Source organism: Aureobasidium namibiae, assembly GCF_000721765.1.
Source record: "Aureobasidium namibiae CBS 147.97 unplaced genomic scaffold scaffold_1, whole genome shotgun sequence".
Classification (NCBI taxonomy): Eukaryota; Fungi; Ascomycota; class Dothideomycetes; order Dothideales; family Saccotheciaceae; genus Aureobasidium; species Aureobasidium namibiae.
Window position 1 is genome coordinate 100,836 of NW_013581208.1, and position 24,991 is coordinate 125,826.

General features: G+C 51.5%; 8 protein-coding genes across 8 annotated transcripts; 5 read left to right on the forward strand and 3 right to left on the reverse strand.

Annotated features, from left to right (window-relative positions):
• Window positions 1–1,290: 1,290 nt before the first annotated feature.
• M436DRAFT_35478 (uncharacterized protein) lies at window positions 1,291–2,400 on the forward strand (the record flags this gene model as incomplete). The annotated part of the gene is made up of 1 exon (XM_013576226.1): window positions 1,291–2,400. The coding sequence occupies one exon, from the start codon at window positions 1,291–1,293 to the stop codon at window positions 2,398–2,400; it is 1,110 nt and encodes a 369-aa protein (XP_013431680.1).
• Window positions 2,401–2,598: 198 nt separating this feature from the next.
• On the reverse strand, window positions 2,599–3,362 carry M436DRAFT_68533 (Mog1p/PsbP-like protein; the record flags this gene model as incomplete). The annotated part of the gene is made up of 3 exons (XM_013576724.1): window positions 2,599–2,896; window positions 3,024–3,221; window positions 3,289–3,362. The coding sequence occupies 3 exons, from the start codon at window positions 3,360–3,362 to the stop codon at window positions 2,599–2,601; spliced, it is 570 nt and encodes a 189-aa protein (XP_013432178.1).
• Window positions 3,363–4,132: 770 nt separating this feature from the next.
• Window positions 4,133–4,548, reverse strand: M436DRAFT_36643 (uncharacterized protein; the record flags this gene model as incomplete). Its single annotated transcript, XM_013576436.1, has 2 exons — window positions 4,133–4,259; window positions 4,316–4,548. 2 exons carry the CDS (start codon window positions 4,546–4,548, stop codon window positions 4,133–4,135), a joined length of 360 nt encoding a protein of 119 aa, XP_013431890.1.
• A 1,047-nt stretch (window positions 4,549–5,595) lies between these two features.
• Window positions 5,596–8,210, forward strand: M436DRAFT_34818 (putative mitochondrial aconitate hydratase; the record flags this gene model as incomplete). Its single annotated transcript, XM_013576112.1, has 6 exons — window positions 5,596–5,628; window positions 5,689–6,202; window positions 6,259–6,441; window positions 6,497–6,563; window positions 6,620–6,671; window positions 6,723–8,210. The coding sequence occupies 6 exons, from the start codon at window positions 5,596–5,598 to the stop codon at window positions 8,208–8,210; spliced, it is 2,337 nt and encodes a 778-aa protein (XP_013431566.1).
• Window positions 8,211–9,383: 1,173 nt separating this feature from the next.
• Window positions 9,384–9,782, forward strand: M436DRAFT_77222 (uncharacterized protein; the record flags this gene model as incomplete). The annotated part of the gene is made up of 4 exons (XM_013576867.1): window positions 9,384–9,390; window positions 9,449–9,500; window positions 9,587–9,689; window positions 9,747–9,782. 4 exons carry the CDS (start codon window positions 9,384–9,386, stop codon window positions 9,780–9,782), a joined length of 198 nt encoding a protein of 65 aa, XP_013432321.1.
• A 678-nt stretch (window positions 9,783–10,460) lies between these two features.
• M436DRAFT_32671 (uncharacterized protein) lies at window positions 10,461–12,170 on the forward strand (the record flags this gene model as incomplete). The annotated part of the gene is made up of 2 exons (XM_013576086.1): window positions 10,461–11,199; window positions 11,251–12,170. Coding segments are annotated over 2 exons (1,659 nt in total), but the record flags the coding sequence as incomplete, so codon positions are not given.
• Window positions 12,171–15,600: 3,430 nt separating this feature from the next.
• On the forward strand, window positions 15,601–18,230 carry M436DRAFT_68538 (uncharacterized protein; the record flags this gene model as incomplete). Its single annotated transcript, XM_013576725.1, has 4 exons — window positions 15,601–15,614; window positions 15,699–15,842; window positions 15,935–17,853; window positions 17,908–18,230. The coding sequence occupies 4 exons, from the start codon at window positions 15,601–15,603 to the stop codon at window positions 18,228–18,230; spliced, it is 2,400 nt and encodes a 799-aa protein (XP_013432179.1).
• A 3,732-nt stretch (window positions 18,231–21,962) lies between these two features.
• M436DRAFT_68539 (uncharacterized protein) lies at window positions 21,963–24,587 on the reverse strand (the record flags this gene model as incomplete). Its single annotated transcript, XM_013576726.1, has 4 exons — window positions 21,963–23,558; window positions 23,610–23,726; window positions 23,823–24,326; window positions 24,519–24,587. 4 exons carry the CDS (start codon window positions 24,585–24,587, stop codon window positions 21,963–21,965), a joined length of 2,286 nt encoding a protein of 761 aa, XP_013432180.1.
• Window positions 24,588–24,991: the final 404 nt, after the last annotated feature.

A 24,991-nucleotide genomic window follows, 5' to 3' on the forward strand; every position in this document is an offset into this window, starting at 1 on the left:
CGTGTTGCTACCGAAAGGTACAGACTCGACAGGACTGACACTGTTTTGGCAGCAATTTCGATAACTCTGGTACAGCGCCGAGCACCGTCGATCTCATGTATATTGGCTGGCAACCACATTCGTAGCCAGCACCGCCAGGGTCATGGTAGCGACTTGGTAGTGCGAACCAAACCGATCACATGCGCAGATCGTAACCTCAGCTGAGCAATGATAATGTTGGTCCGCGCAGAGAAGACATACGAAAGAAGACGGATAAGTTGTCCAAGCTTCCATATGCGACTAACCGCGGAAGCAGGTGTGCATGATCTGTAAGATGAGATGTCAAAGACGAGAGAGCGGTCTGCAAGTCACAGATCGGAGCAAACTCGAAGCGGAGACCCGATTCTCGCAGCGTTGTCGTGCCAACCGCAGCTTGCAAACATTCTGGCTTTCTGCTTCGACGCGATAGCTCGATTGTAGAGATAGCATCAAGCGACGCAGAAAATGGCAATCAAGATGGCTGCTCCCTCTCGCTATGCGCACGACAGCGACAGCGACGACCTCCCGGAACTGGATGCGCTCATCAACAAACATGTCAAGGGACTGCCCGCACTCAATGCGCCAAAGCTCTTGGCCTCGAAACTCACAGTTCCCCGTCTGGCACCTCGGAAGACAGTTGAGAAGACAACGAGATTAAAAAGCGACGATACTACTACAAATGCACCCACAAAGCGCTCGACCAGAGCGAAGACGTCCGGTCAACCGCTGACCGAGCTGAAATCTGCTCCCGAGGTCAGAAGATCAGCAACAGAGCCAAAGTTGCAGCCGAGAGGACAAGCCGCGCTGAAGGAGCTGGACACAAAGATCAGGGAGTCCAAGTCAAGGGCTGCTAGGGCGAAGCCGGCATCACGACGACTTCCACGTCTAGAAGATTCGGAATCCGAGGAGAGTTATGAAGAGGTCGAGGAACAAGATGTCGAGGAGAGCATACACTGTGAGAGTGATAAAGAGGACGAGCAATCTGTGGCCGCTCCAAGAGCGGTGAACAAACCGAGGCGCAGACTCGTTGCTGGCAGGAGGAGTCCCGCCTTGGATTCGAGTGATTCGGACGAAGATGTCTTCCATACTCCTCCAAGCAAGCAATCACAGAGGCCAGTGAAGGAACCCTTCACTGCCAAAGCTTCCGACGACCTCACTCAGAAATTGCTTCAACTTGACCTTGACGGTTCAGACAAGGAAAACGACAATCTCGCCATCCTCAAGTTGTAAGTTTGTTTGTAACAAACAGCGCATGCATCACTCACTAACTCAATGGCCGATAGCTCTCCTCCTCGAGCGGCACGTCCGATTGTGCTAGACCGACCAGCCACTCCCCCACCAGTCTCGCCATCGAAATCACGCCTCGTATCTCCATCCAAAAAGAAACAGCGCATTCCCACACCCCCTCACGCCCCAAACTTCGAAGAGTTCTGGAACGTTCACGCAGTGAACACTTGGAACGACGAATACTCACCCCAGAAGCCTCTCATGTCACCAAGGAAGATTCGTGCAGCGCTGCTAGAAGACTCGGACTCTCCTTCTTCATCGCCAAAGAAGTTGCAAAGCCCCACAAAGAAAACTCGCGCCGAGATTGATGCAAAGAAAGACTTTGAGAGTAGGAAACACAAACTTGTCCAAGACTTCTTCATTGAGCTCGACGACAAGATCACCGAAGGCAAGATTGGCGAGTTGGCTGCAACGACCGGCGGCGTCAAGTTCATCTGGAGCAAAACACTAAACTCGACAGCCGGCAGAGCAAACTGGAAGCGCGAGACGACCAAACACAAGAATCCAGACGGAACCCTTAGAACCACACAAAAGAACCACGCTTCCATCGAACTCGCCGAAAAAGTCATCAACGACGAAGAACGCCTCTTGAACGTCGTAGCCCACGAATTCTGCCATCTCGCAAACTTCATGGTCAGCAACATCAAAGATCAACCTCACGGTGCCCAATTCAAGGTCTGGGGCAAAAAGTGCAGTGATGCTTTTGGCCATCGCGGTGTAGAAGTCACTACCAAGCACTCCTACCACATCGACTACAAGTACATCTGGACATGCACAAACGACATGTGCAGCCATGAGTTCAAACGCCATTCCAAGAGCATCGACCCAGCTCGTCACTCTTGTGGTGTCTGTCGCGGTAAACTCGCTCAGACCAAGCCAGTGCCGAGGAAACAGGCAGGTCCCACCAGCTATGCGGCATTCGTGAAAGCAAACTTTGCGAGTCTCAAGCAGGAGATGGCAGGAGCCCCTCACAAGGAAGTCATGGCTGCGTTGGGTCAGAAGTATCGGGATCAGAAGGCCAAAGGTGATTTGGGTGCGGGTGCCATAACGCCGCCAACACAGGCATTGGAGGTTGTGACGTTGGACAGCGAGTGATTTGGTTCGAATGCATGGATGGATGGATGTCCCAGCTCTTTCTTTCTTTGCATTTCATGATACCCATGCCGTTTTCTGTTTCTTCGGAGTGTTCTACATACTTTGTTTGTTTGTTTATTTCCACCAAACCCAAATGTATAAACCTCCACTGGTGCAGCACTGTCGATCAAACTACATACTCTCAGGGCATCCCTCGAATCATTCCTGAACAAACAGATCCCAGTCCTTGATTTCAAAAGTTTGCAAGATGCGATCACGGAAGGCAGTTGCTGCGTCCAGCATAGTTCCCTGTTTGCCAGCCGAGGGGTCCACGTCGTCTTTGTTGTATTCGCCGTCGACGTGAGGGACGTTGACGCAGATGACTAGGTCGGTTTGCTGAGCTTCCAAGCGGATCAGGGTGAGTAGGATGCCGGTGAAGTCGGGGGCTTTGCCGCGGGATATGGCATCGGGAGATGCTGTGTGGGTGGCAAAGAGGGTGTAGGCTGGTGTTTGGGGTCTGCGTGTGATGTGGTCAGATAGAGGTTTTTTGGGGTTTGTTGGGGAAGAGTATGAGAGAGCGAAAGAACTGCTCAGAGGTCCCCCTTCTGGGTGGATGAAGATATTGTATAAGAGATCAGACTCACGGCAATTCACTCAACACGGCAGAATTCGAAGTCCAGAGTTTTGTTGCATTCATATCATCCTCGACGACATCTTCTAGATGATACTTTGAAGCATCGAGATCAGGTTTGTCGACTCGCTCCAAGATATCGAACACAATGCTTGAGAGGCCATCTTTGTCCAGGTATACTTCTTGGTTATCGGGTACTTGTCTGATTTGGCTGTTTTTTTTTTCCTTGAGTTAGTCGGAAGCGAAGAGGTTGGTAGGCGCTGCGAGTCTTTTCGTACCTGACGTCTGCAAAGTTGGAGGGGAGGTCGACGGTCATGGCACCGCCGTAGAGCTCGACTTTTTGGAATGACATGGTCGCGAGATTATTGCTGTGTTTGTGTGTCTTTCTTTGCTTTTTGGATTGATAATCGTAGTCTTTGGTGTGATGATATTGTGTGGTTTGGATGTTATAATATTTTGAGTTTGGAGTGGACGTCTGGCACAGAATTTGTAGTTGATGGACCTCAGGCAGCAACACGCTCCTAGGCAGACACCTAGTCATTGTCACACCAGCAACTCACCTACTATTCGCTGTTTGCACGGTGTGTTGATTGAGCGCTTACAAAGCGATCATGATTGATTGGATACATGAGTCACTGATGCAGAATAATTTGTTTGAGGTAAGTTGATTGTCTTGAGCAAACATCGCGACTACAAAGTTACGAATGCATAATTATTATGTTCTATCGATGCTCCTCGCTACCACCGCTTGGCAATGATGTTGCCGGTATGTGTTTTTCCACGGTAAGTCATATCCGCAAAGCGGAGAACGAGATTTTCTGGACCGTCGGCTGTATCGTTTGTTCCCAACCGGGGTCACCCGAGGTTCAAGGTGAAGCAAATGAGCCATTCTTGAAACCAGAGCCCTATGTGAACCAACCCGATTTGAACTGAGGGAAGTTCAGTGGCTATTGACTGCAAACGCCGAAGCGGTCGCTGTATATGTTCGAAGTCGCAACTCTTCTCTGAAGGGCACGACGCGGCCACTACCGTGGTGAGTGGATCTCAGTGCGACCTGAGGGATGGAAGCGCATGGTGATTGTCTGTAACTTTCTGGGCAGCGGACATATGCCAGGCAGCTGTTCAGGTAGCCTCGGCCATCTCGAGCTCGTGGTCGTCGACCTTGGGCTTGCCGTTGTCTGTCCAGGTCAGACCAGCGGCAGCATCGGCTTCCTTCTGCGAGTAAGGCTTCTCCTTGAGCGCACGAACTCTGCGATACATGTCAGTGCTGCACATGCGATCTTGCGAGTTGTTATAGAGTCTTACCTGCGCTTGTGAGGCTTGCCCTTGGAGTGTGCGGTCAAGTTTGCTTCAGACTCGAACCATTTGGCGCACTCTACGCAGTAGAATTGTCCCAGGCCAGGCAGGTCTTCTGCAGCCTTTGTGCTCTTGTACTTCTCCAAATGCTTCTCCTTGTGAATGTCGTCGTGGATCTGATCGAGATCGCGCGTGTGACGGCGAGTCTTCTTCTTCGAGTCTTGACCGCGAATGGCAGGCATCGTGGCTTCCTGTTGAGGTTTGGAGGGATTTTTGGTGCTGGTTCGGCGAAGAGGTGGAGTGTCAGTCGTAGTTGCCGTGGTCACGCAAAGTTGTTGGTTGCTTCAAGACTCTGAAGAAAGTTGATGGTAGCCGCATGGAATTTTTAGACAGCCCTTGCCAAGCACTTTCTCTCTATCACACATCAGACAACAACCCATCGACATTATTCCAAAAAGACGTATTTCTTATCAAACACTGTCTGTAATTCATCTGTGTGGAAGTAGGTCTGAGATCAAAACTTCTCGCATAATGGTAAGTCATCTACAGATAAGTTCTGAATGGCTGGTAGGGAGGGGATATGACCCAGTAGCATCGAGACCATTCGTCAAGTACCTGTTCCAAACAGTCACATGCGAGGCCATCGGCTCCAACTTTAGGAAAAAATTGCTTGCAGCCGATCGAGCCGGCCGAGTTCTTGTCTTGCCGACCGAACAATCAGCGAGAGTGCTTTGGAGCCACCCGCCAACCAATAAATAGACGGAGCGCTCCGATGTTTACCGGCACGGCTACGCGAGCACCCGCACGCGGCAGGTGGCAGCTGTTTCGAGAGCTGGCCATGGCAGAGCCCCTGGAAGGTTGGGTAGAGCTCACGCAGGACAGCTCGAGGAGCTAGGGATGCAAATCAGGATCACGATCAGAGAGCAGATATGGACCGCCATCTGATGTCAGAAGAACACAAGCAGCGAATGAGGATTGATCTAGACAGGCAAGCAAGCTGAGGCGGAAGCGAAAAAGCACAGAAGGCGGCGGGGGTGTGTAAAACGAACAGCTAGACCAGGCTGGCTCGTGCTTTTGAACCAATAGGAGCAGTTTTGATGAGGCCGGTCGCTGTGACCGAGGGCCAAGGGAGGACTCGGTGCGCTATCTTCTCTTAAATAACTCTACCGTCTTCTCTTCCCATCAACACCTCTCCGCTTCACCACCTTTCTCCACCTCCCCGTGTCCTTCTCTTAGCCGTATAGGCACCTAGGTCACTGTCAATAGCTTCCCCGCCGTTGACTATCACAATGCAGTCTGCTCGTTTGGCAGCGCGCAAGCTGGTAGGTTTCCTTCACAGCTTGTTCTTCTCTCACAGATCATGGCATTGACAAGCTCTACAGCTGGGCCGTCGCGCCTTTGCGACTGTCGGCGACTCGCCTCTCGCCAAGAAGGTCGAGATGACCAACTTCGAGACCGGCAACTACATCAACTACGCCAAGATGAGCGAGAACCTGAGCATCGTTCGCCAGCGTATGAACAACCGTCCTCTTACCTACGCCGAGAAGATCCTCTACTCGCATCTTGACAACCCCCACGAGCAGGAGATCGAGCGTGGTGTTTCATACCTCAAGCTCCGTCCCGACCGTGTTGCTTGCCAGGATGCCACTGCCCAGATGGCCATTCTGCAGTTCATGTCCGCCGGCATGCCTTCGGTCGCTACCCCCTCCAGTGTCCACTGTGACCACTTGATTGAGGCCCAGATCGGCGGTGAGAAGGATCTTGCCCGCGCTCAGGACATCAACAGAGAGGTCTACGACTTCCTGTCCACTGCCTGCGCCAAGTACAACATCGGTTTCTGGAAGCCCGGTTCCGGTATCATTCACCAGATCATCCTCGAGAACTACGCTTTCCCCGGTTAGTATCATGACAAAACAAAGAAGCTACGAGCATAGACTAACCTCGAAAACTAGGTGGTTTGATGATCGGTACTGACTCTCACACTCCCAACGCTGGTGGTCTCGGTATGGCCGCCATTGGTGTTGGTGGTGCTGACGCCGTCGACGTTATGGCCAACCTTCCCTGGGAGCTCAAGGCCCCTAAGGTCATTGGTGTCAAGCTTACTGGCGAGCTGTCTGGCTGGGCTACTCCTAAGGGTGCGTTTTTGGTCTCCAAACTTTTTTCTGGATTTCATGCTAACTTTCTTTTCAGATATTATTCTCAAGGTTGCCGGTATTCTCACTGTTAAGGGAGGCACTGGAGCTATCATTGAGTACCAGTGAGTGTTGTTCTGAGCAAAAAATAATATGTGGTTGTGGCTAACTTTTTTTGCAGCGGCCCTGGTGTCGACTCCATCTCCGCTACCGGTATGGCAACTATTTGCAACGTGAGCTGAACAACGCTTCCATACATTTTTCTTTTGCTAATAAACCTCAAGATGGGAGCTGAAATTGGTGCCACAACCTCGCTGTTCCCCTTCAACGACCGCATGTACGACTACCTGAACGCCACCAAGCGCAAGTCGATCGGTGACTTCTCTCGCACCTACGCCAAGGAGCTCAGAGAGGACCAGGGCGCCGAGTACGACCAGCTCATCGAGATCAACCTCTCTGAGCTCGAGCCTCACATCAACGGTCCCTTCACCCCCGATCTTGCCACCCCCATCAGCAAGTTCAAGGAGGCCGTCAAGGCCAACAACTGGCCCGAGGAGATGAAGGTCGGTCTTATCGGCTCTTGCACCAACTCCTCTTACGAGGATATGTCTCGTGCTGCTTCCATTGCCCGTGATGCTCTCGACCACGGCATCAAGGCCAAGGCCCTCTTCACCGTCACCCCCGGTTCCGAGCAGATCCGTGCCACCATTGAGCGCGATGGTCAGCTCCAGACCTTCGAGGAGTTCGGTGGTATGGTTCTTGCCAACGCCTGCGGTCCCTGCATCGGTCAATGGGACCGTCGCGATGTCAAGAAGGGCGAGAAGAACTCGATTGTCTCTTCTTACAACCGTAACTTCACCTCGCGTAACGATGCCAACCCCGCCACCCACGCTTTCGTCACCTCCCCCGACCTTGTCGTGGCCATGACCATCGCCGGTACCCTCAACTTCAACCCCCTCACCGACTCCCTCAAGGACAAGGACGGCAACGAGTTCAAGCTCAAGGCCCCCACCGGTGACGGTCTGCCCGCCAACGGCTACGACCCGGGAATGGATACCTACCAAGCTCCTCCCAAGGACCGCTCTCAGGTCAACGTTGCCGTTTCCCCCACTTCTGACCGTCTCCAGATTCTCGAGCCTTTCAACGCTTGGGACGGCAAGGACGCCACTGACCTCCCCATCCTGATCAAGGCTCACGGCAAGACCACCACTGACCACATCTCCATGGCCGGTCCCTGGTTGAAGTACCGTGGTCACTTGGACAACATCTCCAACAACATGTTGATTGGTGCCATCAACTCTGCCAACGGAGAGGCCAACAACATCGAGAACTACACCACTGGTGAGTTCGGCACCGTTCCCGGTGTCGCCCGTGACTACAAGTCCAAGGGTATCCGCTGGGTCGTCGTCGGTGACTGGAACTACGGTGAGGGTTCATCCCGTGAGCACGCCGCTCTCGAGCCCCGCCACCTTGGTGGTCTCGCCATCATTGTCCGTTCATTCGCCCGTATCCACGAGACCAACTTGAAGAAGCAGGGTATGCTTCCTCTTACCTTCTCCGAGCCTGCCGACTACGACAAGCTCAACCCCGACGACAAGGTTGACCTCCTCTGCACTGAGCTCGCCGTTGGCAAGCCCATGACCATGAAGGTCCACCCCAAGAACGGCGAGTCATACGAGATCAAGCTTTCGCACACCTTCAACGAGGGCCAGATCGAGTGGTTCAAGAACGGCTCTGCTCTCAACACCATGGCCAAGTCCGCCAAGAATTAAATGATTGCACGAACAGTCTCACGCATTGGGGACAGCTAGCTATTATTTGACCAAAAATAATGAGCCGGATACGAGAGACATCCGGACCGGGGCGGTAGAGGAGACATCACGCACACAGTGATTCACAGAATGGGAGTGAAGAAGTGGTTCTTTATTGTGTTTATACCTTGTACTCTTGGGCGTATATCATTTTCTTTCATCTTAACCATATATCCCGTACGAGTTTGCTATGTTCTATAATTCGACCACTTGAAAACCGATCAGACTGTATCGACGGTGACAAGCAGATTAGTCCCTCGTGACAGATGGTCCTAAGCAGTGATTAACCTTTGGTATCTTGATCTATCGCTAATAAATCTATACAGCAGGCCAGACTTGTCTTTGCCGTCGACTTATGTGATGATCCATTCTTCAAGACTAATCCCAATATCTTTTGTGGATTCGAGGATTTGGGCATAAACATGACATCAGTCAAGTAGTATGCTGACCACAGAGTGATTGTGATTTGATCCGGTTCTTGGACTAGTGACATATATGGTCAAGCCTGCTCTGTCGACCAAGCAACATATGGAATTCAACTAACATACTTGAAATCGTGGTCGAAATCCTTGCTCATAGTCGTGGGCGAATGTGTCTGCAGTCTTAGTTATTAGATTTGGTGGAGTAGGATGTCGCGTTAAGAAACTTTCTGGGTGCCAGAGCGATTCGAAAGCCAATAAGATGTTGGCTACGACACATAATTGAACCATTTATCTCTCTAACGCTACTGATACATGCTCAATTCCACTCAATCTCGTTTCCGAAGAGAGTGATCGATCGATTGCGAATATTTTGTTGCAGAAGGTTGTTTCCTTACTCTGACAGCGCTTGAAGTGCCACGAAATCCATGGTATCATGGTATTCCAGCTACAGATCTGGATAACACAAGGCGAAATCCGCCAAATGAGCACCTCTCGTCAATTGAACAGTCCAATCTGCTTATAGATCGACTGGACATGTATTTATTGTATCTCGAGCTGTCGAAGAGTGATGATTATAAAGTGAAGTTGCTGATGCGGGGCCGTGCGCTGCCAAGGCCACTCGCTTAGCCGTGTGCGCAGAATTGGGCGACTTCAGTGTGCGAACCTTGGAGATCCAGCAACCTCGACCAGTTATTCACATACAGACGTCGCAATGGCCAGTAAGTTGCGACCGCATGCCGATAGACATGCTGATGAAATGCTGACAAAATTCTACAGAGTCCAAGAACTCGTCGCAGCACAACCAGGCCAAGAAGGCCCACAAGAACGGGTACGCAGCGAAATCGCCTACGACGACACCCTTCGAACAGCAACCAGACCGATGAGAACGATCGACTGACACGACGACACGCACAGTATCAAGAAGCCCAAGACCAACAGATACCCTTCGCTCAAGGGTACCGACCCCAAGTTCAGACGCAACCACAGACATGCTCTTCACGGCACCATGAGAGCCCTGGTACGTGGCGTAGCTCCCACCACCACCACACGGACGCCATACTGACAGCCTCTGCAGAAGGAGGTCAAGGAGGGCAAGCGCGAGGCCGCATAAACGCATCAAACCACATCACGAAAGTCAAAAATCGGCGTCTAGTGTTATGGGATGGAAGCTTTGCTAGAAGGAGCACAAGATGACTCCTCTTGCGACAAATGCCACGAATCTGGTTGTGCAATGCGCCCTTCGGTCCCGTCGCCCATCGTCCTGGTCCACCTCTACTTTCTCGTCCACTTCCACCTTCCAACGTGATCCATCTACTCCAAAACAGAAACAACAACGGCATAAGTGTGTACAGCAACTCGCGATCTCCATGCAGAATTTGCTGAAGGATTTTCCATCGTGCCAATATCAACGACCCCACCATTACCAAACACTTGACCTGTCATCCATCGGGTACATGTGCATGGAGTTGGGGTTACATCTCTCATTCTTAGCATTGCATAATTATGTATGTGACAATTTCATCATTACCACTTCAAACAGAAAAACCAATCGTTCTTGCATCACTGTGTTGTTCATTGCTATGCGCGTATTACAAAGTTCAAAAGATTATCATCAAAAGGCAAGTCCACATGCATAGTCGCGCCTTCCGTCCATGAATCAACGCTTGCTTTGTTCAAGTGAACATCGCGTGTTCCTCGCAACACTCCCCTTGGGGCTTGCATCCGCATTGTTCTTGGCCATAATCTTCACTCACCTCGATCGACCGCTCATCGCATTCAACCATTCAACATGGCGGATGTTTATCAATGGCGCAGGAGAATCCAGCCCGCCTTCTCCCACACGCTCCTGCCTGTTGGCGAGCAAGACGAGACGGAGCCAGACATCACAAGCGGCTTTGGCTCGACTCGCAAGAAGGTGCGACCCAAGATCAGCTCCTACTTCCACCCCAGGTCCTTCGGTCCCTCCGCCACTCACGGTAAATCATCCCTCTGGTCTTCCGATCAGCGCACTTCTGTCAAGGATACCATCTCCTCGCCCTGTCAAACTTGGCCTGAGGGATGTGAGCCTGACCCAGACCAAATCATGGACTCGATGATGCGCACCTTGATCGCCGAGCCTTATCGCCCTCTAGATGTCAAAAACAACTCACCTCTGCTCATGATCTTCGAAGGATTCCGCAATCTTCGCGACGAAAACGCCTCTCTTGTGCGCAAGCTAAAGTACGAAGTTGAAACTCGCTTTTCGTCACACCATGAGTTGGAACTCGAGCGACAGAGATGGCAACAGGAAAGAGAGGAGTACCAAGCTGAAGTCAAGAGGCTCGAACTCATCATCTCGAAGGATAAGGAAGGAGTGGCGGAAGTCATGCGCGCCAGAAGAGGGAGTCTGCTGCGCAAGGAGCACAGACGACGTACTGCATCTGGTACCAACACAAACGATGATTCCAGAGAGACTCTTGTCGAGTTCCTCCAAAGAACGAGGATCGAAGACGAGAAGAGACAAGAAGCTGCCAGAAGGAGTCAACGAGGTATGCCGAGAATACCTTTTCATCCAAATAAGTCAAGACTAACATTGCCAGTGCCTTGCCGAGCCCGTCCCGTATCCCCATCGCAAAAGATGGCCATACTATCACACAAATTCTCTACGACCAACCACTACAGCGACTTTGAATCTCCCCCCAGCCCTAAGGACTTTACGAGCCTTTCTCAGGCCTCGATGTTCGAAATGCTGGCTGGTCGAACAACCCTCTCTGATACTGACTCATCTGAGAACGAGTACGTCCAGCAAGAAAGTGCAGAGATAGTCGGTGAAGAGAAAGCAGCAACTGTCACCAACGTCAATGGACCATTGTTTCAACAAGACGATACCATCGACAATGAGTCTCATCCAGTCGACTCTTTTGGCTTTCGCGCGCCGTCATTCGAAGCTGGAAGCACTGAACGGCTCACCCCTCGCGCCACAAGAAGTCGTCCAGAGTCATTGCGCTTGAAACATGCACGCAAATTCTCTTCTGAGTACAATGATGACAATCGTCCTGTACAAGCTAGACATCCACATGCCGCGACTTCGCCTCTTCAAAGAAGTACGTCGGTTGACCACTTTGCTGCACACCAGATACATGGTGGCCCTGGCACCCTGGCTGCAGACAGTGCTGTGTCATCTCCAGTCAGGACTTCTATGTCAGAGTTTCTAGGCATATCCAAGATACCCAGTCCAGTCTTTGACCCATCTCTAGCAAGACCGAGAAGAGAAGACTCGTCGTCAAGCTTCCTCACTGCCATCCGTGCCCCTGAGGGTGACTCGAACCACAGCAGAGCAACTTCGAGATCAAGTTTCCATCTGGACAGTCCTCACCAATCAACCAGTCTTCGAGGCAGTGGTGATTTCGGTAGCAGTCAGCGCCATTCCGGTCGCTACGGTAGCATGCACGATGTAAACATGGCGGTTGCTGCTGCTGCTGCTCGCGCTGCTGCTCCATCCAATTCGCCAAAGCCATCAGCAGAATTACGTGCGTCGTATCACGCCAACGCATGAGGCGAAGAGCACACAAACCCTGCACAGCACGTTGCCTGGAATCATATCAGGAAGCTCTATAATAGAAGGTATGACAAGAGTATGGGTTCATCGCATGGGTAATAAGATATGTGCAAAATCCCTCGAAGGGCTGGAAGCAACCCTATGGTCATGTGGTTCAGTACAGATGGAATATGACGGCACAATCATGCATGGGTCAAAGAAAGATTGATTGATGTGGCTGTGCAATACCTTCCATCAATCAGATTGTAGTGGCTTGTCTTCTCGAGTCGCCTCGAAGGGGGGAAAAAGAGCTGGAACCAATAGAATGTGCAATACACACAACTTCACTTCTACTTGCGCTGTCAGAGCATAGGCACCCATGTTTGAGGGGTTTGGATTCGCTGTGTGTAGGCGGTTGTCTCCATTGGACGTGTCTCGACAACCGCCGTCTGCAGAAAAGGGGGGGGGGGGTTTACGCGTACACATGGTACAGATGTCCCTTTGTGCTGCAGGTCTCGTAACAATGCGCAGGTACAGTGGTTCGGAGTGGCTCTCCACACATTTTGCAATGACCGCAGTCCCCTCACACCTCATAGTTGATCATACATAGGGCTAATACAAGCACGAATGATTACTATCTACTCCGTAAGAGTACCACTGAGCCGCAATATGGCACTTGCATCTTCCTACTATCAGGGCTGACTCCACGCCCTACATTCCACTTTCCCTGCCGCGTCATTATCACTACTATATTGCTCGCATCGTGGAGATAGAGTACAGATTGCGTTCCAACAGAACGCAAAAAGAACTACTAGCTACTATAATCTCCACACAGTTTCAATAGCAGATGTCAGTTAATGGTGGAGATGTAAGATGAGGGGGAATAGAGACGTAAGTGCAAGCAACAGATAAAGTGCTACTGTGCGACGCTGTTTGCTTTGAGGGTCATTGTAGTTTCATGCTTTGGATGCTGTCGCCAGTGATATTGCGTTACACCTTTCGACCAGTGCTAGTCGCTGATTACAACGCGCGAGTGCTTCCAAATACGCGCGATCAATGGGAGTCTTCGAGGTTCCGAGATGTAGATCCCCCCTTCGATCTCTGTTCTTGAGAACCAGGCACCAACCACCGACGTTGACGATGATGATGATAAACTCTGGACATTCTTTGGGAAAGGATCGAACAGGGTAAATGCAGCAAGCACGCGAGATTACCTTCAATGAGGTTGTTGACAACCATGTCCTGTTCAGCGGGTGATAATATGGACAGCCACACCCCTCTCTCTCGTACCGAACCTTCCGCGCTGGGATTTCGGGTTGCAGCAAATCTCCCGCAGAGGAAGCTCTCATCGAATCAATCGGGAGTTTGGGATGGAAGGGCCTGGAGCGCGGATCGAGAGTGGTGCAAAGGCGTGACGAATGTGACAGCTGCTCAGCCACAGCCACAAACTCACCTGCCACATCCTCTCACAGAGTTTTGCAGAAGAGGGGTGAGCGAAACGACATTGCACCGCCACAGAGATAGATAAGGTCAGCAGCGGAGCGGTTGGTGTGGCGAGTGAGGTGTGGCACAAACTTGAGGTAATAATCGACGTGCTGCTCGTCAAGCCACATTCCGGAGCCCGCTGCGCTAGATGGTTCGTCTCATCAGCCAACCTTAGACGTCAAAGTTCATGCCCACCCTCGATCACTGGACGAAGAGGTCGCGACCACCGACGCAACTCTGGTCACAGGCACATCGCAGGATCTTCGGGTTGCGTCGAAGATCAAAAAAGCGTTCCGGGAGAGTGGATACTCCGTGATGCTGCGCTGTCCACCGCCACTTCGCTGTGGCAGACGCATGGGGGCAGAGAGGGGGAAAGATCGGCAAATCACAAGCTTCTCGGAAATGTTGCGGACCAACTCGTTCGCTGATCGATGCCTCGAGAGCTGTTGCACTCGTGTGGTGCTTAGGTGGCTTTCGCGAGAGTGAGGAAGCCAAGCGCCGTTTGGACAGCTCAAACGGTGCGAAGCGGGGCCATTTAGCGCCAAAGGTTCCGATGACGAAAGCTGCACTTCTTGACAGCGCTCGTTTGATACGGCAGGACGTGCTCTGTTTTTCTTTCGGTCTGCGTGTTGACCCTTGGGGGGAGGCCATGCGCAATTACAATGTCTGTGGTAATAATGCGATGGAACGACATAGCGATAAGGTTCGTTCAGCGCATGATGTTAGTGGCTTACCAAAGTCCCAATGCTCTAGCAGCAGACAAGCACATCTCAATTTCGGTTGGTGTTGCAAAAGGGAAATTGCTTTGAGCAGAGAGACGGCAGAGGAGAGCATCTTCTAGAATAGAAAGAGCATATTGCCGATGGCAGAGCGGCAGCACCGTGTCAACGATTGAAAACAACTGTGGCTGTATCGGCGAATTACCATCGCAGAGTGCATCCGCCATTGATGCAGGGTGAGATTTGATAGCATGCAGAGACAGAAACGATCCAAGGAGATTGTACGGAGCATGGTGCTATTCCCAGATATAGCTACGTCACGTAGGTCAGCAGTCCGCTTTGCCTTTCGTAACGATTGCAAAACGCGACAAGCAGTGAATGGCATGAGAAGGAGGCCGTGGGACAAGGGTCAAGACGGCGAGTCTCGAGTGCGTGCTAGCTAGCTGAATTTGCTGGCTCGATGCGCTGTACTCGTAAGCTTCAAGGCTGTTGAAATCGGACACGGTGCTTCAAGTTTAGAAAGAAGGGATGGTGATCGAGCCGCGTTGCTTGTGAAAGGACTCGATCGAAGATTTGGTTGATGAGCTTGAGTCAGCGTCGGAAGCCTTTGCGGGGATGCGACTCCAGCCACATGAGGGCACACGCTTTCCGTTTTTGCAAGCGTGCATGGGTGAGCGACAAGCGATCCGAAGCAAAAAAGCAAAAGTGTGGCACGAGGAGGATGGGCTGTTGACGAGTTCGGCAGTCGAGGGTGCTTTTTTGCACAGCCATGTGGCTAGATGTGGCGCTGACTGGGATATGGTTCTGCTTGGGACAGCGAAAAGTGAGCGCGCAGGAGATGTGCGAGGCACACGGGCAGAGGGTCGCTACGTGTGTGTATCGAGCGATGGTGGTCAACAGTGCAGCAAGCGCAAGCGAAGGCATCGGCAGAGCACGGGACAGGCTGGGTCGTGTCGCTTCCATGTTGGTAGCGTAAGTTTTGGTCGGGCCACAATTCAGCCTGCAGTTAAAACGGCGCGCATCCTGTGGCTTGTGGTTGCGCCTTTCCCTTATTGCACGCTGTTTCATCGACCTACCTGGTGACGAGCCAGTCCGCAAGAGTCGTCTTCGATCTTTCACATAAGCACCTTCCTCACCTCGCGCTCGCACACTCGGCGCCCTAAACACCTCGACATCTATCGACATTGCATGGTGAGCGTCCGACAACCATGTTCGAGCACAGGTAAGAGCGAGCCACACTGCCACAGCTGGCTGAGAATCCTCGCGCGCATCCCGTGGCTGACATGATTTGTTATTGCTGCTGCAGACAAAGCTCGCAAAAGCCGAGCATCGAACTGCAGAAGAGCTTCAGGCCATACCTCGACGCCGTCAAGTTCAACCCCAACACCTCGCAAGCCCACGCCAATGCGCCCTCGCTGAATGCCCTCGACGTCGCGACTCTGAATCCTCGGTATGTTTTCTCTTCTCCACCTCCCCACTCACCCAGCCAGCTCCTCCTTTCCTCCACTTGTAAGCACCCAAACTCTAATCATGCCATCACAGACAATTCGCCGAGCATCACAACATCAAAGATGCTGACCCTACTCCTCGAGCATCCTCGACGGAACAATGGAACTTTGGCAGCACCGGCCTCACCCCCTCAGGCCTGGATGTCAACAGCTCGTCGTTCAACCCCTTTGCGAACCACATCCCGGGCTACTACACCCCCACCCCTGGTGGCACAAACACCCTCTACCACCCGCAAGCAGGTGACCTCCATACTCCAGGATTTAGTCTGGGCTTGAACACTCCGCTGTCAATGCCCACATCTGACACGTCAGCCCTTCATGCTCCTCAGCTTGCGCACATGCACTCGTTTGCACATGCAATGCAGCAGCAGCAACAACAACAACAACAACAGCAGCAGCATCACCACCATCACATGAATCCTTTCGGATCCCACCCCTTCCAAATGCACCACCAGCCCACCTTCCCACCCCAGAACTTCCAACACCAGGCCCCGGTATTTGATCAACTTGACAGCCAGGCTGCTGACTCGCCTATGTGCGGTGGTGATATGAACCTTGACGTCGAGATGTCTAACCAGTCTCACGTCGATCCCATGTTCCCTCCTCACATGAGCAACGCTGCACTCGTCGCTCTCCCTCAACACCCATCGAGTGAGAACTTCCGTTACCGCGTTACACTCAATGCGCCGACCGCAATGGTCAAGACTGCCGACGAGATCCCTGTTACTTACCTCAACAAGGGTCAAGCCTACACGCTGAATGTCCATGACACAGCGCCTCAGCATTCCGTCGTTGGCCAACTCAAATACCGTACCTTCGTCCGTGTGTCTTTCGAAGAGGACTCACAAAGAGCGCGCCCTGGAGCCTGCTGGCAGCTCTGGAAAGAAGGTCGTGGCACCAATGAAGCTCACCAACGCGGCGGCCGCCTGCAAGCCGTCGAGTTTGTCGATCAGAACCAATCAAACGATCTCAACCGACCCAAGCTGGAACTCGAATCCTCCTCATTCGATGGCTTCTGTGTGACGTGGAGCCCATCGCCCAATGCTCAAGGTATTGAGTGTCCCATCTCTGTCCGCTTCAACTTCCTCTCGACCGATTTCAGCCACTCAAAGGGTGTCAAAGGCATTCCTGTCCGTCTGTGCACAAAGACCGAGCTGTTGCTTGACTCCATGTCGCCATCTCAACAACCCGCGCACGAAGTGTGCTACTGCAGAGTAAAGCTTTTCCGCGACCACGGTGCCGAACGCAAGCTCTCAAACGATGTTGCTCATGTCAAGAAAATGATCGATAAGCTTAACCAACAAATCTCGCAAATTGAGTCCGGCATGAGAGATTCGAGCAAGCGCAAGAGAAGTGGCTCAATCTCCAAGCCGAACGCAATGCCTGCGCGACCTGGAAAGGTACCCAAGCACAAGAGGACCTGGTCTATGTCCTCCACAGCTTCTACTGGAAGAACCTCTGCTGAGGAAGATCTTCAGGTGAAGCTTATTGGGCTGCAAGATATGTTTGGCTCCACTCGTCCAATCAGTATTTTGTTCTTGAGAGGCGCAGAGGAAGACGACCCAGACCTTCACCCAGTCAGTTTATCTGGCGATACTCAAGGCCTGACCAGAGTTGATACCAACGACACAAACATGTGGGATGGCCAGAGCAAGACCAGTTCTGCAATGGTTTCACCTACCCCAAGCAACCAATCGCTTCCGTCGAATTTCCGTCGTCCAAGCGCTTTTGGACCCCCTTCGCGCGTCAACTCTACCGAGTGGGGACGTAGCAACTCTCAAGTCGCACCCATGGACCTCAAGTCCTCTAACCCGCAACACTTGGCCAGCCCACCTGATCAACCAGTCAAGATGCAAGCTCACTCGCCCACCAGCGGCACTTTCGCTGGCTGGTTCGAAGCCGTTGGCGTAGATTCTGCCTACCAGCCTCCCCCCGAGCGCACTAACAAGCCTGGTAAGGTTATATCCTTTCCTTTGCAAATCGACACGATGACTGACGAATACATAGTTGCCTGTTTCTACTTGCAGTCCAAAGTGCAGGGCAAGACCTCCGAGGACACCTACTACCGGGCAGTCTACCTTCTACAAAGAAACCTCAGCGAATTCGTCAGCGTAGCCGCCGCGAAATTCGGCATTGAGCCCCAGAAGGTTGTTCGAGCCGTTCGTGTCAACCAAAAGGGAATTCAAATTCTCATGGACGACGACGCGATTCGCGAGTTGGCCGAAGGTCAAGACATGAAGGCCGAATTTGCAACAGTCGACACAGCCCAGAGCCAATGGCAATCCAGGCCAGCACCCTCCTCAGGATATGAGCTCAGGCTTGTCTACTAAAGCTCAGACTATCACCAAACTCGCCGATAATGACCTTTCACGAATCACCCTGCCGCCTGGGTCCTGGAGACTGAAGGATAATCCTATCCCCGCCTTTGATCAGAGATCAGGCGATCTGAGATACCCCTGTCCTTTCTCACCATTGGACTTTTTCCTTGTGTTGGTTCGAGCTATACCCCTCCAGCAAGAATTTGCTTCTGATTTCCTTGATTGTTTTACTGTTGTGGCTACTAATGTTTTTGATACCTTTTCCTTTGCTTTGTTCCGGCGCGGATACTTAAGGACGATCTGTTCGTTCAATGTATACAGTGGTTCAGCGACCTCGGGAAAGTTTTCTGATATCGGGTGCTCAAGGGTCTGCCTGTCTGTTTTGAGATACCCTTCTTTGTCCCTCTATCTTCTCATTTCTTCTCTCATTTGTTCCCTGCAATCGATTACCAGCACACAATACCCGACCGTTTAGGATGGTCATCGGAATGGTCTCTCCTCGAATAGCAAACTCTTCGTTCTTTCAGTCCATAGGATCTGCAAATCTACGGCCGTATTCCTTTGATACCATCGCTTCATATCTTTAACTCAGCCTGTGAGGAGTAAGGGTCAACGGATATCAGGCTAGTTTTTATCCGCCATCTTCGCCGTTGCCAAACGGCGCATGAAGTCTGCGTGACGCCACTACTACCTTGAATCATCGATCGCGTCTTCGAAGACCGTTACATGCGTGTGGCGGTGCGCCGAGACGAGGCGGCGCACTACGGATTTGGGTCGCGTCCCGGTAGATGGTTGATAGACGACCGCCGTTTGCCGGACGCTCGCGCCACTCACCGCCGGGCCATTTCCAAGAGGTCGGTTCATCAGCTTGTCTGACTCGGCAGCTTATCGCTGAATCATTAGTTCTTTGGAGGTTGCATATCAGTCTCGTCCCCTGTGATATGCCACATCATCCATCGATCGTCGTGTCTTGGTTGTAATCCTTCTGTGTTGAGCCCTCGCTTTGCTCCGGAGACGCCGAAAAGCGGAAATTTGGATAGTCGATTTTCCCTTCACCCAACGACCAATTTTGCTTTGTTAGAGCTCGATCCTATGTTTCAGCTCTTTCCCAGCAGAGTAGAGTCTACCTTATGGATCGAGATGTTGTGGTCTCGAATCTTTTAGAAAGCTAACCTTTTCGTCAACATTCAACCAAGCTGCGCAGGAGGTCAAGAGTGGATATGCTGCGTGCTCTGGATGCTATGTATAGTTTTGGCTACTGTACTCCAGCTTTCCGTTCGCCCAACGGTACATGTGCATTATGCAGCGATTCAGTTGACAAGAGTCTGCTTCCTCGCCCTCGAGATCCATAGAAGTGAGTCTAAGGACGTCACAGGAGGAAGTGACACCGCGCTCCGGAAGTGTCAAACAACGCCAAGCTGCTCTGTCTTCCGCCGTGACACGTATCTGCCCGGTGCGGTCCTGTCTCCTTTCTCCTCTACGACAGTGGATACCAGCAGCACGTCCTAGTTACCGTAAGGCACACAGCGGAGCAAGACCGATATACCACTGCTAAACGAAGTACGGAGATCCCGATCGCAAGAGACCCTTTCTCTCTTCATCCTTGACAAGATTATTGTGGTTTTCGTCGACCCTTATTCTCTATCCTTTGTCACTATATCACGGGCTGTCCAAGCGGTGCAGCGGGTTAGATGAGAATCTCTTGGGTATGACGCGGGATTGCGCGTCCTTTCTTCGCCCTCGCCTGTACTTTCTCTCCACTCTTTTTTGGAACGTCGGAGCGTTCTTGGAGAGATGAAGTTTTTCCATTTATCGATTTGGAAAAAATGCCACACTCTTGACTGTGGCTGGTGGGGAGATTTAATAAATTGACCTGCAGAAACTTCGATCTCAGACAAGGATCATTTTTCTAAACCTGCGCCGGTGGGTGGATCATGACTGGTTCGATGTCTTTGCTTGGGGCTCTCTCCATCTCTTGGCTGTGTACATTCTATGTCTTCCGCTCGTCTAGTCGCCGAGAGCAGTGGGTACTGCGAAGGAGCCAAGATTGTCGACTTCCGCCTTATGCTATTGCCGGTCAAGAAGCCCAATGAGCAGCTCCGGTGTTACGTAGACGTAGAGTAGCGCTTGGCCTGCGATCAAGAGGACCAACGCAAGCCCAGGAATGATGTGCCCAAGGGAAGGAAACCGGCGATATGATAGTCAACACACATGCCTATCATGTGTGCTAAGCCGGGTCTCTCGGGGCTTGGATACGGTCCGTTGTGTCTCTCGCAGCTCTAGGCATCCGGACCTGTCATTCTTGCACTTCCACAGCACGCAAGGGTCCTATCTGACATGACCCCGAGGAGCAACTCCCTAGCGCCACAAGACGCTTGGTATAGACGGAACCCACTCGCGTACAATAGCACCCCGCGGTAGTCAAGCAAACACGGTGCCAAGCTAGACACCGCGCAAGCGGTCACTTGCGTTCACGATATAGGACAGCACCCAGCGCCCGCGAAGAAGGGAACACACTCCACTCACACGCCACACAATCAATCGCAGGTGGCTCTTCCGCGGAGTGCAGCGTGTGGTGACCCAGGGCAAATAGGAGTTTGAAGAAGCGACAACGCCACAAACTGATGCCCACAGCTGGGTTGTGGCTCGTAATGAGAGAGCGGGGTCCTAGCTCGCGCCGAGATGTGACCCCACGTGCTTTCCATTGGTTTTGTTGATTAGTATTCAACAGTGAGGCAGATGGTGCACACCGCCAGCCTTTTTGCTTACCGTTGCTGTTTCAACGAGGATTAGGAAGGATCACTACTCCGTATCGAAAGGACGACTCGGCCGAGTTTCTGGATCGAGGTTCAGCTGCGAAAGTAAAGGTGAGATACGAGAGGTCTGGCCCGATGGAGGAGATGTTGAGCAGAAGTTTATGAGGTGGGTACGTTTCACATGGTGGGACTGATATGAACAGGTATGTGGGTGGTTACAACAGCCACATCTGGCGGTGCACTTGACGTTTGCGTTGCCAACTCGGACATGATTTCTCCCATGCAGCAGCTCTACCGGTATGTGTTGGGATGGAAGTCTGATCTCGATGGCAACCAGCATGCACATGTGCTATGAATCTAGTCAATATATACTATGATATTCATCAATCAATCACATACGGCCACAGTCAGCTGAAAACTGGGCATCCCGTCCGCTCTGCCATACATAAGCAGTTGAACGGCAGATTAGTACTACGGTGGGTGACCACGTGGGAATCCCTGCTGCTGTATGTTTTGCAAATTGTTTTGCTCTGACCTTTCTTTTTGCGCTGTGATTTCGCCATCATGCCGTCCAAACGTCTGACTCTATACTGCTACGATGTTGCCCTTCGTCTGTTGTCATCACTCCCTCGCTAAAAACTTATGGAAGCCTGAATCTGCACCTGCTCGTTTGAGTCTCGGTCGTGATTGTATCATCTTGACCGAGTCGAGCTACAGAGCATCCAACCAATGCCAACGTCTTCCGTTCGAAAGCAAGAGCATTCAAACGAACACTGGTGAGGACCACATGGCCAGTCACGGAGAGATTATTTTCCAGAAAAACTAGGGTCATACGAGCAACAGATTCTCATTCTATAGAATCAAAACATCAGTTGAAACCAATTCTGGATTGATAGAAGCTCACAGGGCAACTTCGATGCGTTAACCGATACAAGTTAGCGGAAAAGAAACAGTGTCCAACCATATGCATGCGATATCGACCACATTCTCATAGGGTCAGAGTACCCTGCAACTGTATGTCCAAAACACTCTTCCCAACCATCAACACAAAGTCACCAGAAGGCAATATCCACTGCTGCCTACCTACACCCCAGATACTCAGATCCCTTCTCCTCAGCGGAAACGTCATGACTACACTTGCACCGGGTTGGATCAACCGCTTCTCAAACCCACGCAGAACTTTTGGTACACCACTGCCGGGGATACCGATGTATAGTTGAGCAACCTCGGCGGCAGCAGCGATGGACCCGATGTTGGTGACGGAGATGGAAACTGTGGCGATGTTGTCGTAGAGGGATGTCGTACCGCCTTCCGGGGCGATACCTGTTGTTGAGCCTGGAGGTGTTGATGAGCGTATGGCACTCGCATTGACCGAGATACGCAGTGATGAATAGTTGAAGCTCGAATATGTCAACCCATAGCCAAACGCAAAGCGGGGTGTTATGTTCTGCTTGATGAAGTGTTTATAGTCAATGAATAGACCTTCGGTGAAGTCAGACTGGGAGTACTGGGGATTAGTTCTATCAGGTAGAGTTGGTCGTAACAGAGAACCATAATCAGACTCGTTCTTAGCGACAATAAAGGGCAAACGTCCAGATGGTGATTGACGACCATATACAATTTCTGTCAGCGAGTTGCCGCTGTACTGGCCTGGCAGGTTGGCGTATATGACTGCAGTGATGTTCGGATGCTCGATCCAGCGGTCAACGAGACGGACGCCCGCGCTGTGGATAAACACCATAGTGTTATTGCATTGAGAAGCAACATTGATAACAAGCGTATCAGAATAGACATCTGCAAGCGTACTCCTATCCCAGCCTTCGCTAGACTGAGAGTTGATAAACACCAAACACGGACTATTGGCGTCTTGAATAACAGGATTCTGCGAAGTGAAGTCAATATACAAAACAGTGCCATCGATAGCTGCCTGCTGACGGAATACGTCCTCGGGGGAAATCGACGAAACAGGTGTGATGGCACCGGATCCACCTCCTGTGTACAGGGTGCCGTTCAAAGCGACCTCGGGACCCGAGAAGCCGGCCGGAAGCACTTGAGCCGAGTAAATCAGGTCATCAAGATCAGTATAGGGCTTTCCGTTGGTAAACGCTTGCGTGTTGAGCTTGCCCTGTTGATAGAGCTGCGAGTCAGTCGCGGAAGTATTTGTTCCGCCGGGAGCATCGTATCCGAACAGCGATAGCGCCTTGGGCTTCTTGAGTGGAAGTGCATTTTCCAGGTTTTTGACAAGCACATGGCCTTCAACAGCGCCCTGGAATAGCGTACCTTCTGATTCTGGCTGACGTGCATCGGCATCGTTTAATCCAGGATTTGGCAAGTTGGCAAATCGATACCATGTTGCGAGAATACGAGTGGCCATGTCGTCTAGACGAGTGCTGTTGATTGATCCATTCTTGACCGCAGTAGCGAAGCTATTGAAGTCCAGATACATAGAGCTAGGCATGACCATGTCTAGGCCTGCATTCACACTAGCCACTCCGGTATGCTGTGCATACCAATCACTCAGTAAAAACCCTCCGAATCGCAGTTCGGTCTTCAAGATTCCATTCATAGTCTTGCTGTTTTGGCACTAGAAAATGTTCAGCGGTGTGTTGATGTCTGAAGAGTACACAGTACTTACAGCATAGCTATTGTTGACTCTCTGGTATGAACACATGGTCGAGCCAGCTCCAGCTTTGACCGCATCATAGAAAGGCCACAGATACAGCTCGTGCATAGTCCTGTCATCGAGATTTGACTAGACCGAGTTGTTCAAGTTGATCAAGCCACTGATGAATCCTTGGAGAAAGGGACTACGGTTGGTCTCCTGTTCGTTGGCGATAAAGTGCTTTACACAAGCAATGACAGAGCGCTGCATTCCTTCGATTGTGGGCGCGATCAGAGAGCCTGCTAGGTAAGGATCGTTGGAGAATCCTTCCCAGTTCCGTCCGCCGGTCGCAATCCTGCCTAAAGGACCAGCCACTGGACCAAGAAGCACATTGACACCCTTTGTCTTGAACTCTTGGCCGATACGATATGCACGATCATATGCCAGAGACCTGTTCCAGGAGGCTCCGGTGTGAAGTTGTGCAGGATAGCCATTCACCTTACTAGCAGTACGAACTCCGCTCTCAGCATCATTCAGGCACATGCCAGGGAAATCAAGACGAGGGACACTCCCAGTAAAACCACTGCAACCATGTGTCTCGGAGGAGCCCAAAGTTATGTTCGCTTTCTCCTGAACAGTCATCTGAGCGACTAGAGCTTTGGCTTGACTATATGCTTGCGACCAGTCTCCGGTGCCCTGGCCCTGCGGCGATGGATAGACAGGAGGTGAACGTCCATACGAGTAGTAACGCTCAGGAAAGAGGATAAGGGTTGACCATTTTGCGAGTTGAGCAATTGTATCGGAGATGATACTCTCAAGAGTACTGCCAGCATCTGCCAGGACGCTGCCTAGAGAGGTCGCACTACCAGTTCCAGAGCCGGCAGAAGCTAACGCACTTGTGATTTGAGCAAGAGATGGCTGAGTGGTACTCTGAGCACTGACGACAACAGAGCCATAGATCCAAGCCAAAAGTAGCCCAGCAAAGAGCCGGAGGAACGACTTGAGATGCATGTTTGAGCAGAAACTTGCAAGCTTTGGGATGTGAAGTGTTGAGAGTATTTAAACTACAGACATCGTCAGAAACCAGCCGGAACACAGACACCCGTTCGATAGACATGGGTATAAGACGGCGGTCCTAAAATAACACCCACCGTCATCTAAAAGGCCTGCAATTTGTCCTTCTCAGCCGCATGTGATGACATTGATGGAGTGGCCATGTGGTCTTTGGGTGAAGCTATTGAAGGCGAGCAGTTGAAGGACTTGCCCAAAGTGCCGTAGTCGTATTGAATTCGTGCACAGTTTCAAGCGAATGCGTAGCAGTATGCATATCGCTAAATTTGTGCGACGACTTGATTGGTCATGCGAGCATCAAAGGCCTGTCAAAGAGGCTTGCGGGGCTACGATTGATCTCAAAA